This window comes from Echiichthys vipera (assembly GCF_963691815.1).
Source record: "Echiichthys vipera genome assembly, chromosome: 8".
NCBI lineage: Eukaryota > Metazoa > Chordata > Actinopteri > Perciformes > Trachinidae > Echiichthys > Echiichthys vipera.
The window spans coordinates 13,525,133-13,539,907 of NC_139833.1; the positions used below are offsets into that span (position 1 = coordinate 13,525,133).

At 45.4% G+C, this 14,775-nt stretch overlaps 1 protein-coding gene across 1 annotated transcript; it reads right to left on the reverse strand.

Moving 5' to 3' along the window:
- Positions 1 to 181: 181 nt before the first annotated feature.
- On the reverse strand, positions 182 to 10,066 carry rusc1 (RUN and SH3 domain containing 1). The gene is made up of 11 exons (XM_083918643.1): positions 10,032 to 10,066; positions 6,989 to 7,111; positions 6,809 to 6,885; positions 6,567 to 6,584; positions 6,148 to 6,322; positions 5,661 to 5,766; positions 5,450 to 5,496; positions 4,890 to 5,377; positions 4,568 to 4,803; positions 4,215 to 4,382; positions 182 to 3,330 (listed from the first exon to the last, which is right to left on the reverse strand). Exons 2-11 carry the CDS (start codon positions 7,056 to 7,058, stop codon positions 3,165 to 3,167), a joined length of 1,551 nt encoding a protein of 516 aa, XP_083774769.1. The 5' UTR covers positions 7,059 to 7,111; positions 10,032 to 10,066; the 3' UTR covers positions 182 to 3,164.
- Between the last annotated feature and the right edge of the window lie 4,709 nt (positions 10,067 to 14,775).

The window sequence follows — 14,775 nt, forward strand, 5'->3', positions numbered from 1 at the left end:
GTAAGGCCTTCTTCTTGCTGTGTGTGTGTGTGTGTGTGTGTGTGTGTGTGTGTGTGTGTGTGTGTGTGTGTGTGTGTGTGTGTGTGTGTGTGTGTGTGTGTGTGTGTGTGTGTGTGTGTGTGTGTGTGTGTGTGTGTGTGTGTGTGTGTGTGTGTGTGTGTGTGTGTGTGTGTGTGTGTGTGTGTGTGTGTGTGTGTGTGTGTTTTGGTTGGTTACTGCAATGATTTTAATCAGCTTGAGCTAACAGTGCTATCTAGTGGTGTTAGATTGTATATCTCGCACTGTGTTGTCCTCCATAATGACCCACAATGGAGGACGCTATCAGAGAAACACGGTTACAAGATGGGGGAGGGCTGCAGCTCACTCCAGAGATTTATTCTCCTCTTTCTGCCCTTCACAACCATCCGAGGGCATCCTGGGAAATCTCCCTCCATTAACTTAAAGGGGACAGAGTGTGTAGTTAGGTGTTTTACAGAGTCTTCACTTCCTTTACAATCTGACACGTGGGGTAATTTCCTGTCAAATTTCAGGTAGCAGCAAATAGAGAACATGTACTATATATTTTCTTGGTGAGGCATTTCCTACATTTGTCCATGATGGCTCACTATAATACGGTTAATAAGGCTTTTAAGAGCTAAAATATGACTCACACAGCTGCCCAGGTTTGGTTTATACTGATCATTTTATTTGGTGTATTTACAAACAAGCACATGCAGGAGGTGGACAGTGACTGACACTAGAGGGGCACTGAACTATATGCAATAGTAGGACACAGGGATGTCTACGGGCTACATGACAGAGAAAAAGAGGAGGAGAAGAGGGAGGTACAGATCTCATTGTTACACGTACACGCTAGCACATTAGTGAAAGTGCAGGATGTGCAGACACACCGATGTGCTCACACTCATCTCTGCTTTCGCTGCCCTGTGCACGCTCGTTCACACACGCACACACACACACGCACGCACAAAGAACCCAGATAGATAGAGAGACACTGGATGGGTCAGATAGAGCTTTTTCCTTTCAGAAACCCCAAGATCAATATAGTACATCCAATAAATTCATACCAGAATCTCACAAATAAACAAAAGATATAAACACAATTGAATGTGTCAACTGATATTTTATCTTCATCTAGACATTGTTTCTTGTAAACGCCAATGTATTTTTTCCATTTGATGGCATTTTTACTTATTAGGGACTACAGATGCAAATTAGTAGCTTTGCTATATTCCGGCATGTATAAAGATATGTAAATATCTATGTTCATTAATGTGCACTGTCCCTATCTTAAAAATAAAGCATTATCTATCCATTTTATTGTATTCATAAGTTACTAGTTATGAGCACTAGTTCAACTTAATGCTACTGGACAGTTGCCATAGTGACAGTAATGTAAAGAGGAAACTTTGAAGAACTGAGCGTTCCCTGATTGATCAACAGCAATGAATCGTTCCTGCTGAATTAAACGGAGAACCTTTAGTGTCAGCCTTTTCCTGACCAGATACTATTCACGCAATCGTTTTAGGCTTCACGTGTCAACATCAAATTAAAACCATTAAAGCCTTTTAGTACATTAAACCATATGCATAGTCGTCAATACAGAATCTAGAGAATGACAAATATATGACACAAAGCAATGTGTTTCAACATTAGGATCAACATATCACTTCCACCACGACCACTTCTACTACCACTATCATTAATACCAATGATTATGATGAGCAAACATGGGCGGGAAGGGTTAAGATAAATTCAAAAAGCTGAGGTGCGAGGTGAAGACCAGCCACCAAACCTACAGACTTTATGTTAGCATTTATGAATTACATACATGGGATTTTCTCACTGCATTAAGTTTAAGGTCAGATGTTGAACAAGAGCTGAGCATAGTTTACTACTCTGACTTTTGTTGAGGTGTTGGATGAGTTGAGTGATTAGCTACAAATTGCTGATATTTTCTTTTGTAACTGTGTGGGATGGATAGATAGATATTTTTATGGCATTCGCTCAAAGCATTCATGGCACATTACAAAGCATACGATGTTTAAGGTATGAAGCTAAATCTAATAATTGTGTGAATATGATGCCAAGAGAATAGCAATACATGAAGCACACAGGAGGGAAGATACTGGATATCATACTTAAAACAAACACAATATTCCTTTTTTTTGCATGTATGACAGCCGCTCGATGTGTGTGTGTAAAGTTGCAGATGTAAAGATTTTTTTAATCATCCACTCCCTTAATTTGGCCACAGTATTATGCTGCTGCTTGTGTTTTACTATCTGCTTTCTCTTATTCATCTATCTTTCTATCTATCTTGGTAATATCAATCTCAATTTATATACTTATATATTTATATATATATTTTTTATGTATATTTATACAGTCAAATATAGTAGCAGAAACATGTCCAACACACATGAGCCAGGCGATAAAAGTGAGAGGTCAGTAGGGGTGGAAGGTCAATAGAACACAAATCTACACAGCTACAATTCACTACATTACTACGCAGTATGCAACGGGAGCTATGGCCCAGTACTCTCACATGCTTTCTCCACTCGACACCCTGCGAGCCGCGACTCTCGACAGCTGACAGCTAGAGACATCAACGCGGCTACTACCAGGCTGTCGACTGTCACCTCCGCACGAACAGGCAGCCGCTGATCTGAAAGCTCTTCAATCTGCAAGTAGTTGATTGCACAGAGTTTCCCCTGTGATCATTTTCAGATCAGTGGCTGACAAGAAAGGCAGAGGTTGAGAAAAAGGACATTTTAAAGGGATACTTCACTTCTCCAAGATCAAAGGTCTTCCAGTATGAGATGGTGTAAATTTGACTTGAGTCATTATTTCACACCATCTGCTGCATTCGTGCTGCTAACATCCATTAGTTTAATGCTACCAAACTGAATGGATCGTCGTGTGGGAGGGGTGGGGGGGACTCCCATATGTTCATAAAGGGAGAGGGCTGCAGACTGCTCCTGATGCACGTAAAGCAGAACAGATGGTGTTGTGCGCTCAACTCAAACTCGAAACCGAGCAAGTGAGAAATATCCCTTTCAGAGTAGTGGAGCCTCACCATAACCTCTCAACATTTGCCTAAAATATAATATTTTTTATTTATTTTTTCTTATTGATTGAGTGCAGCAGTTATGGTGCCAAAGTCACATGATGAGGGAGGTGTAGCCAATAGGTACCAGCCCCTCTCTGTCTCCCTGACGACAGCGAATCCAATCCTGATCGACCCCTCCTAACACCACCAGTTCCTCCCCTTTGCAGAAGCTGAGCTCCGAACCCGCTCCAGAGTGGTCACACAGCGTTCGTACTGACCTGAGGACACACAGCAGAAATCTTCTCAGCCAAAATACATGCACACCAACCACAAAAAATAACGTCATCCCCAACATACGATGTAGCTGACGCTTGGATGACTCACAATGCAGGATTACTGATGAGTCACCAATTACAATTTTTCAAAGACAAAAAAGATGGCAAGAGCTTTTCTGGTGTCTCTTACACCCACTAATGGAGTGAAGTCATTTTAAAGAGGAAAAAATATGCCACAACTAGACAGCTGAGTAAGGAAAGTTGCTTGAATTGGTTCATATTTAAATGCCATAGTTATCTGTAATTTAATTCAAGGTAACAGTCTGCTACCGTTTGGTCTGTCAATGGTGTCATTTCACCTTTGTTGTGGTTGTCTGCCAGAACATGTCATAAATTGATTTTGTATCCAGTTTGTATCCCTCTGGGACGTCTTGTGTGAGAAACGATTTTTAACGTGAAACTGTGGTATTTTGTGTTTTTACCAGTTTTATTCACCCATCTCATTTGTTTGGAGAGGAGGAGATCTCTTTTTGGCTTATTTAAAAAAAAAAGAAAACGTCCTGCACAATGAACACTAAAGGAATCCTGACTGCAATGACAGCTTCACAACCACCAAACTTTGTCTTTTGTTATTGTTTTGATTGAGAGACCCCTAGTGGCAGAAAATGACATGTGTTAAATGCTTTTATTTTTAACTGAAACTGGATTTTTTTTTCAATGCCACACCCTGGCTATGATCGGAGGCATGATTTGTCTCTATAGTCTATCTGTAAAAAAGAGATAGTGTGAGATAATGACCCCACCCATTTTCATTACATCTCAGCCAACAAAACGCATAAATTCACCAAACATAACAATCCCTGTCACTTAATGTCTTTGTAGCCTACCTGAGTGGCCTCTGTTTGTCCTTCATCTCCAGTGTGTCAGCCTCTTTCTCTGGCTCTGGCTCATTTTCTCCCTGGCACTCCGGAGCCCTCCTTATTATTGGGGTGGAGTTGCTGCTCACCATTCGGGTCAGTGCAGTCATACCAGGAGCCAGCCACTGGGAGGGACGCCTGCAGAAACAGACACAAAGGGGATGAGGGAGAGGAATAAAGGATAAACAGAGAGAGAGGGATGGGCAGGAGGGCAGAGAGGAATCATATAAAGTTACCATTTATGCTGAAAACAACATGAATTCTATATTTTATCTCAAACTAAAGATATACTAATTAGTTATGTGCTAAATTAATTGGCTAACCTGGTTGGTGGTGTGTGACCTGGTGGGCTGTCGAGGCTTTTAGAGGCTCCAAAGAGCCGTCCCATGCCCCAGGGAACTTGAGCACCACTGCTGACCGGAGCAAAGTCACTTCCTGCTTGGGCACGGAGGTCTGGCAGATCTGCCTTCATTTCCTCCTTTTTCAGGCTAAGATCAGAGAGGTTCTGACTCAGTCTGCCTCCCCAACGCATCACAGCCCCCCATCCCTGCTGAATCACCTGTGATTAAAAGAAACGTCAGCCATAAAAAAGCACACAAAACATACAGTATGTGACAACAAATACTCAACAGTCAGAGAAAGTACCTGTCCTGCCTGCTGAGCCAGGCTGTCCTCCTCAACATCAGGAAGAGGTAGGTCTCCGATTTCCTTCTCCTGCACCCACAACAGCTGAGGACTTGTCTGCCCAAGAGCGACTGAAGCCTTGCTATGTGTTGACTCGCCTGGTCCTCCATTCTGTGGATTACTTAACGGTGACAATTTTTCTTTGGCTGCCCGATGTGCCTGGCTTCCAAAGTCTACTTCTGAGAGGCTTTCCATATATCTGCAGCCTGTGATTTTAGATTGGGACCCCTCTGTTGAAAGTTGGCTTCCAGCGTCGTGACATGGTGGACTGGAGATCTCTGGACTGTGACTTTCTGGCTCTAAATGGTGGTGCTGGAAGAGCAGGTCCAGGTTGAAGGTTAGCAGGCTGAGAGGCTGCAACACAAGGAGCAGCTCCTCGAACAGTGGCTGGCAGGCGGTCAGAGACAGGCGCATAAAGGAGGCGGGGCGGTAAAATGTCTCCATCACATCTGAAAGAAAGAGAGATCACTGTTACGCACACGCACGCCCACAAGAGTGAGACGGAAATGATGGAAACTTACCACTGCATGACTGAAGGTGAGACAGCCAGAAATCAAGAAGCTTGGTACTGGAAGACAAAAAAAGAGAAGAGGAAAACACAGGTTAGAAAATGGAAATGTGGAGGGAAATTAAAACATTGTATGAACAATTAAATTATAGTTTTGAACTACTGATTTGAGCACTTTTCATGCTACCACTGGAGACCAGAGAGAATTAGGAGCCAGTACTCACTTTAGTAGGCCAAGGAGGAATGCGTTGAATCTGTGTTTGCTCTGTCTGAGCTGAGCCAGCTCTCCAACACGACCTTGTAGTTTGAACAACGCTTGAGTTTTAGGACCTTGAATGGGTTAAAGGAAAAGGATAAAATGTATATAAAGAGAAGAGACAGAGAGAGAGAGAGAGAGAGAGAGAGAGAGAGAGAGAGAGAGAGAGAGAGAGAGAGAGAGAGAGAGAGAGAGAGAGAGAGAGAGAGAGAGAGAGATCAACAGATCAGCGTACAGAGAGAAAAATTGAAGGGAAACTTGGCACTTGAGGCCAATTGATGTCTGCATCCTGTTGTTCACTCCATTCAGCATTTTAGATGTTAAAATCTACAAGTATTGACTAATGTGTGGGAAAATGAGAGAAAGACAAAGTCTAGGGCTTATTATTATCAACCAGGGAGAAACACAGACATCCAAGTCTATAAATGCTAAATTTCTGTACAACAGTGTGGTACCTGGCCTGGTTGAGGCCTGGACCAGACCCCAGGCGGAATTTGGCCTCCTGCCTGCAATCAGGTCACTCTGGTGAGGTTTCAATCCATCGGTCAGCAAACTGTGCAGGGCAGGGCAGAGACACTGCAGCACCAGACGGCCCAAAGATGGATTAATAGTGCTGTCTCCTGATAAGGCCTGAGGACGGAGAGGAGGGGAAGGTAGAGGAAGAAGATGTGCAGTGATAGGGAGAGACAGGGGAATAGAGGAGAAAGAAACGATTCAAGAGAGAGGAAAGGAAATCGGGATACATACATGGAAGAAGGAGAGAAACGGCATGATGAGGGTCAGTATGATGTGATGAGACATGATTTGAGGGGTTAGAGTTTACAAAGAAATTCTTAAGACTACGAGATTGGGTTATCCAAAGACATTCTAGTACCTTGTTAACTGAGAGAGACTGAGGAAAGACAGAACAAAATATGCAGAGTCAGAACAAGAAGGAAGGGAGGGGAAAACATTTACAAAGATGAATAATAAATTCTAAAAAACATGACATTTTTGTTTTTGTTATCAAGAATGATGCGAGACACAACACTTCTCAACAGTGAAACAAACACACACAAAAACCTTAATTTTGTTATTCAAAGTCGCACTGGTGAAGTAAATTCAGCCATGACTGACCTTCTGAACTACAGTCCGAGAAGAGCTGAACTGGGCCAAGATGGCTTCCACTGCCACACTGACCGCGCTGACCAGAGCTGGGGGAGAACAATGGTCTACAGTTAAACTGTAAGAACTACAGACATCAGGGACAAAGATACACAACGGGACAGGTGCACGAACACACACACACACACACACCTTTTTTTTCCTGCAGGCACAGAGAGGACAGGCCCAGGCCTCTCATTGGATGCTTCACATCTTCGCCCATCCAGGATGTCTCTGTCCTCTGTACAGATCCAGCGAATGAAACACTGCGCACAGCTGACAGCAACAGCAACAGAGCAAATTACTTACTATCTTACTAGAATTAAACAGAAGCAAAATTAATAACCACAGACAGAGATACCATAAATAAAATATTAGTGTTATTAGTAGGAGCAATTAAGCAATCAGAAGCATTGGAGTAGGCAGAAAAGCAGATGGTACGACTGACAACAAACAGTATGTGATGACATCCTGTAAATATTGGTTTACTGTGGTGAGCTTTGAACATCTGGATCTGTGAGGACAACTTCCTGTATGCATCAGGGATAAACAAGATCCCATGCATTAATCTTGACTCTCACTCAAACACACAAATACACTCATACATACTTAATATAAGCATACACAGGAAAACGGCAGAGCTTGGGGGTGAAATAGCTGTATAAGCAACCAATACAGTCAGGTCAGATACAATTACACGCATGTGCAAAGGACAGGTGTTCTGTACAGTGTGATGTTCAAATAATAGGATTTATATAAACTGTTTACATAAATATAGATGTTCATATAATGAGCAGGATGCAGTGGGCCTTAATCACTATGAATAATGTACACACACAAAGACTAAAAAAAGATTAAATTAAATAAAAAAATATTTACATTACAACATCATCGACAAGCTACTTGGGTTGTGCCTGGCGTGAAATGTGACGCGTCCATTTCAACACACCGTGCAAAAGCAAAAACAACATTTAGACAGACCAGACGAGACCGACACAAAGACAAACAGGAAGACAAAGAGAAAGAGAGTGATGAGAGTGACTCTGGACACCCTCTGACAGGAACAGCTGTCACCCCTCTGAAGGCCCTTTGCAGATTTGAAAGGACAGTGTAGATAAGACATATCAGATGACCTGCAGGGACATTACCATCTGATACATAAAACAGCCACGGTTACCCAGTTCTTTCAAATCTGTAAATCCCTCCCAGGGTTGAAAAAGCACCATAAGTGTGTAGGCAACTACAGCTGGGGCAGACAACAAACAACAGAAACACACAGTTAGAAAGACGGACAAACATGCATGCAAGCAAGATGTCAAAGAAAGAGAGAGTGTAAGATGTAGAGAGAGGGAGAAGAGAGAGAGAAATCTTACTCGCCACGCGTGACTGCAGAGGAGCCTGGTAGAGTTTTGGGGGTAGGGGGGGCGCCCTGGGCGGTATAGGAGGGTAAAGGTTTGGATAATAGAGGGGAGCAGCGAGGGCAGGCAAGGTGTGAGAGCGGGGGAAAAGCGGGGAGCTGAGGCAGGAGCCTGCAACGCCTGGAGGGGGCGCTCCAGAGCGGAGGGGAGGGGAGAGGGCTCCGACAGGGGAGAGGCGAGGAGGGGCACCTCTATGCAGAGGACAGTTTTTAGGGTGGTACAGGTAATATGTGGGGAGAGGAGGGAGCTCTTTAGATGTCCTGGCCTTGTTCCTGTTGTGGTCTGTGTGTGAGCGTATGTGTTTTTCTGAATACAGAGAATCCATAGCACTGATACTGTTTGAATATGTCATCATGACATCTATGTTCTTATATGGGGTGGTGCAACCCGGAGCCTCTGTGGTGTCCACAGGTGTGTCGGACTTAGCGTGTGTGTCTAAGCCACTGCAATACAGGGAGTCCAAATTACAGATAGAGTTAGTCTCAAAGTCTCTGTGCATGTTAAAGATATCCCCATAATCACAAGGAGAGTCTTCACCAAAATCATCCAGAGATTCAAAGTTAAAGCCGGAGCTAATATCAGTGCTGGAGTCATCTCTGTGGATACAAGCTGAGCTGGCAGCAGGGGCTCGCTGTGTGTTATAGTGTTTGTCTGTGGACTCCCTGCCTACATGACTGTTGGGTCTGGGATCTGAAAAGGGCTGGGAGTTACAGTAGCCTGGGCGATAGGAAGGGAGGGCATTGTGAAGGAAGTAGGGTTGGGAGGACTGGGTGAGGGACAGTGGGGGGGAGGAAACTGCTTATTGGAAAGGGAAAAAAGTCCAAAAATTTGAAGGTGGAGGAGTCAGGATGGATAGGACAGGTGCACAAGCAAAGCGATATGAGGGAGCAAAGCGGAGCCATGGACAAAGAATGGAAACAACAGAGTGGGATGGAAGGTGAGGATAAAAAGGAAAAAGATTAAAGCAAAAAATAAAATAAATGTGGCAGAGAAATGAAAAGGAGAGAGAGATGCAGAAAATGTTAGTGTCTGTCGAGAGAGAAAAATGCACATTCATGAGTGTATTCCAGCAGAAATCGTCATCATGTAACATCATGCAGTAATGCAGTATTTAAACAGGTCAAACAGTTGATTGACAATTACACATTGACAGTGCATGAGAGTCAATGGAGTTGATTTATGAAGAGCAATAACCTTAGTCTTTCATTAAAGGTTTGACACAACTTAAAATGATTCTGTAGCTATTAAAGCACATAGAAATACTCAATCTCTCAATCATTTCAGCTCATTTTAACAATGACACCGTAATTAAAATGCCACCATCAACCTCAAAGATGAATCAAATTTCAATGTGGGTTGAGGATCTGTGTTTCCTTTACGGCATCTGCTTTCACTTTCATTTCATACTTGTATTTAGAGTTATGAATAATATTAAGTATAACACGGCACAGTGTTTTGAACTTTACTGCAGTGCGTGCCATCATCACCTCTGGATCACCTTCTCTCTCTCCCTCTTTTTCTCTTCTCTGTCCTTTTGTTTCCTACCTCTCTAGCTCCTTCCCCTACCACCAACACCACCCCCCTCCCCTCTCTAGCAGTACAGCATACAGTGTAATGCTGAGTCAGTCAACAGATAGAGTTCTGTTCGTTCCTGCTCAATCACCACATCTGTCTTTGTGGAGATTCAGAGATTGTGGCAACAACAAATTTTCATTACACAATACCTGTGACAGATGACTAGGCTATGGGTGACAAAATGTGCCAGAAAGCAAGCATACCTTGGTTAGATTGGAGCTGTCTTTGAACAAACACATGATACTTCCTATTTTTCTGAAACTGGCTTCCAGCAATTGGTCCATGTACTAAGGTCCGCCCCTTGGCTCTTAAAGGTGTACACACCTATTTCTGGCTTGTTGCAGGGGGGATTAGTAATTCAATGATTTATGATTTACAGAGCAAAGTCATGGAATAATGCCAAAGTAATTTTAGGATCAGAGAACTATTTTTACTAATACATTTAGCAGCCGATTGGTGGAGAATCTGAACAATTAAAACCAAACATACACCCCTCCTGACTAATCCTTAAGTGTCTATGTAGTCTACTGCAGCACTGTATGAGATAAGTAACTTGATCTTCGCTATCTGTGCCACTCTAGGGAGCAAGGGTGGGGGAACAGAGATACACGACAGACAGCAAGAGAAAAGCATATAGACATCCCGAGTTGATGGGATTTAAACCAGTGAAGAGGCACAGAAAGAGGCAGAGTTAAAAAGAACAAACATATTTTAGGATGCACAGACAGAAAAAAAAGAGTGAAGTTGAAGTTAAAGGTGGAAAGAAGGAAGAGAAAGGTGGTGAGCTTAGTGGGCACTCCATTATTCCTCTCCCGTTGGTCTGAAGAGTGAATGAATAATTGAATAAGGCAGTGATGACATCACACTTTGATAGCCAGCGCAGGAAAGACTGGCTGGGAAGTTTCCTACCTCCTCTTTTTCCTCATATTACCTTCACTCCCCTCACTGTCTTTATCCTCTATCTCTCACTGTTGCTCATGCTCACTCTGCAGCTTCCCCCGTCTGCATTCACCCTCTGTTTATCCCTTGTCTTCATTTATCCATCATGCCTTTCTGTGACTCATGCTCGTCCTTCCTCTCTTCACTCTCATTCCATATATAATTTCCTTAAAAGTGGTTCATTGTGCATCACTGAGAGAGTGAACAAGCAGACTGATAGCCTGTATTTTATCCATCTTTTTCTCTCCATTATCTGCCCATCCCAGATTTGCTGTGTTCAAATTACAGAGTTACTTTGATGTGTTTATCCCCCCCCCCCCCCCCCCCCACACACACACACAAATGCACACACATGCAGACCCCTTCCCCTGTGTCACTGAATTCAGTTGCATCCTTTATTATCAACATCATGATCATTTATACTCACCTATGGTTCTTGATTCAAAGGTTCTTCCTCCATCGGCTTGTCCTCTCACCTTCACCTCCTCCTTCTCCTCCTCTCCCTCCTCTTCTTTCCCTTCCTTTTCCTCCATCTTAACTTCTTTACCCTCCCACTCTCTGCCCATTGTCCACAGGCTGCTGTCACTGACTGAGCAGCCGATCTTCTGCGATGGGCACAGCTCCGGCTGTCTACCCTCCTCGTCAGCTCTCTGGAGCATTTCCTTCAGAGCGGCCATTGAGTTGAGGGCTGGTGGCGGCTGCATGAAGAAGGCCTGAGCCTGAGACGTGTACTCCCATTCGTTGCCGTCACCGCCTGCCATCTCTCTTCTCCACCTCAGATTGTACAGTATGTCTGCATCTGGAGTAATAACTGTTGGGTCAGGGTCTGGATCAGTGAACACCCTTGTTGTGGGGAAGGCGCTCTTGTTGCGGTAACGCAGCTCTTTAAAAGTTGTGACCTTTGGGGCTAACCCTGGAGACTCAGATGAACTGAGCTTCTTTTGAATTTCCACGTGGGATTTTCTCATTGCCAGGGGTGGAAGCTGCGGTGGGGCTTCATTGTCAGGTGTGAATGCTATGAGCCAATCAAATCGCTCAGGCCGTGCAGAGTTAGCCTGGAGAGTGCTGACTTTGTGGTGTGGAACAGATGGGGGGATTGGGGGTAAGGGGCGAGGAGGAGGAGGAGGGGGAGGTGAATCTGGTACCTCGGCAGGATGCCGGAAAGATTCAAAGCTCATACTTTTTTCTTTAGTTTCATGTGTATTGCTAAAACCAGTGCTGTAATAAGGGTCGGAGGTCAGACCGCTGATCCTCTTCCTTCTCCTTGCCATCTCAGTAAATGAGGTGGTCCTTTGTGTGCTCTCGTCTTTCTGCTCGCCTTCTTCAGCTATATCTGCTCTTCGATCTCCATCCAACTTGCCTCTGCCAAGCCATCCGTCTCTGGCCATCAACTCGGTGTCACATTCCTTCTCCTCCTCCCTCTCCTTAAGTCTGAACTCATGTGGCTCCCCGGACCTAGATGAAATAACATGATCTCCATCTCCCTCATCTTCTAACCCTCCAACACAAACACCAAGCTCTGGGCTGAGTTTAAGTAGCTCAGCTTGGGTCAATCCAGCAAGCATCAGTAGCTTCCGAATCTCTACATCCAGTGCATGGAAGGAGGGGGGAGGAGGCAGGACAGGTGGAGGTGGTATGGCCGGGGGAGTTGAAGAGGAGATGGAGATAACTGGTGGAGGAGGCAGAGGTGGGGGACGTGTTGTAGGAGGAGGAAGGGAAAGGGGGGTCTTTTCCTGTTGGGCTTGAAGAGCAGCGAGCCGCTGTGCCTCCTTCCTGGCAAGGTGCCGCTTCCGTGGGGGAGGGATGGGTGGAGTTGGGGTGGGGATAGATGGCGGTGGAGAAGGGGTGGTATAAAGGGTCAGGTAAGGGACCTGTTTAGAGGTGGGGAGAGGAGGAATGGAGGGTGGAGATGGAGGTAGGGGTTTCTCACACCTAAAAGTAGTGAATGTGGGGGATGAGGAGTTAGGAGAGAAAGTAGACAATGTGGGAGAGGTGGAGACAGCCATGGAGGTGGTCTCCCTGCTGATATTGATGTAGGTGTGGAGGTCCGAGCTCACGCTGGCATGACGCGCTGGAGGTTTGGGGGGTCTAGGCGGTGGCTCGACAGGAGAGGGGGTCAGAGAATCAGGAACAAGAGGATCCTCACAGTCTGATGGGGCAGTGAGGTCAACTCCTGCATCTGAAAACTCCTGAGAGTCTGCCATCGTTCCTCTGCCGCTTTTATACAACTTCCAGGGAATGTCGATGTTGCCCATTTCATCCATGACATCTGACAGATCCTGCTCTTCCAGATCTCCAAGATCAAATCCTTTCTCATGGAGTTTGGCGATGTAGGCTAGTTTTACTTCCCTGTTCACCTTCTCCAATCGATCCAGGTGATCTAGCCGATCCCTCAGGACATCCCAGTGTTGCTCCCCCTCCAGATCCCAACGAGCCACTTGGATCACCTGGCTAAAGCGCTCCATTTTTCCAAACTCCCCCACTGATTCTAGAAAGTCAAGCAAACCTAGTTTGGTGACCTCAGAATCACCTTTGACTCCTAAGTAGTCAGGAGAAGGGGAGTCCAGGGCAGAGGGGTAGCCCTCATCTGGGGAACAAGAGGGGATAGGGGACTGTGCTGTTAAAACGAATGGATTGCGGCTAAGAGGAAGGGATGGGGGTGGAAGGGATGGCGGTGAACGTGCAGGAGGCTGGCATTCTGGGGTTTGTGGTTGAGCGCAGTCTTTCAGGGACAGAGCAATGGATAGATGATCTTGGTCGTGGGAAGAGCAGATGGAGGAGGATTGATCTGCACAGTCAGACTCTAGATCAGAGCAGGAGCTGATGGAAGTGGAGGACGAGGAGGTAGAGGAAGAGAGGGAGAACTCCAGGAGGGAGGGAGGGCAGTCACAGCACGAGGGGACCAGGGTGTCATCATCATCATCGTCATCATCATTGTCAGCCTCGTCATCATCATCATCAATATCAATATCCCCACTGCTTTCTTCCTCGTCATCTTCTTCCTCTACTTTTACATTTTTCTTGTTGTCCAGATCAGCGCTTGCGTCTGTGTTCTTGGCTTGGCTTGGCTTTTTCAGACCGGGTAAAGGGCGGGCGCAGGCCTCCAGCTGGGCCTTTGCTTGGGAGGGAGCCTGCTCCTTGGCCCCTTTCCCATCCTGCCTCTGGGGCAACGGGGCCGGGGGAGGCGGTATCTGCAGTTGCTGTCTGATAGAGACGGTGTTATTGTTGTTGTGGTTATGGTTGAACATGCTGTTGTTGTCCTGTGGGGATCGGCCATCGCAGCACAGACATGGGAGGCTAGGCTCGTTGCAGTTCGGGTCAAGAGGGAGAACAGAGGGAAGCGGAGGTGGAGCGGCTGCAGGTGCAATTTTCGTTGCTGCCGATGCACGAACACTCTTCGGTTTGGGCTTAGCCGATTTGGAGATGGTGGAAACCTGTTTTTGTGAGCCAAACCTAGACTGTGTTACTGGTGCGCGAGGCTGCACTCCCACCCTGGCCCTGGTGGGCACGATCGGGCCTTTAGTAGCCCGGCGAGGGGAGGATGTTGTGATTGTGTTCATGTTTTTATCCTCCCTCTGGAAACCAGGGCCATGAGACTTTGGTCCAGCTACAGTATTGGTCCGCCTGCTGACATCAAAGCGCCGCGGCTTTGGAGGCTGAGAGGAGCAGCTAGAGGACTGCATTGTGGGACAGGGACTTTTTATGGTACTCTGATATTTCTGTTGCTATAGAAACAAGTGTTGTAAAGGCAGGGCAGATCCAAACTATGGCGCGGCGTGACGGTCACATCTTGGCTTGACTCCCAAGATCCTGTAACATCAAAGAAGACACAGTGAATAACGACTACAAGCTAAATTCTGCTCTGCAAAGACCGTTTTCTTGCTCCACACATGTTTTCATATTAGGCTAAGTCTTTGAAGTTAAACCCATCATCTGGACTTTTAATTAAAACTCAATTGATTTTGGGCTTTCTGTTTTATAATTATAACAACCCCAAGTCCTGGGAGG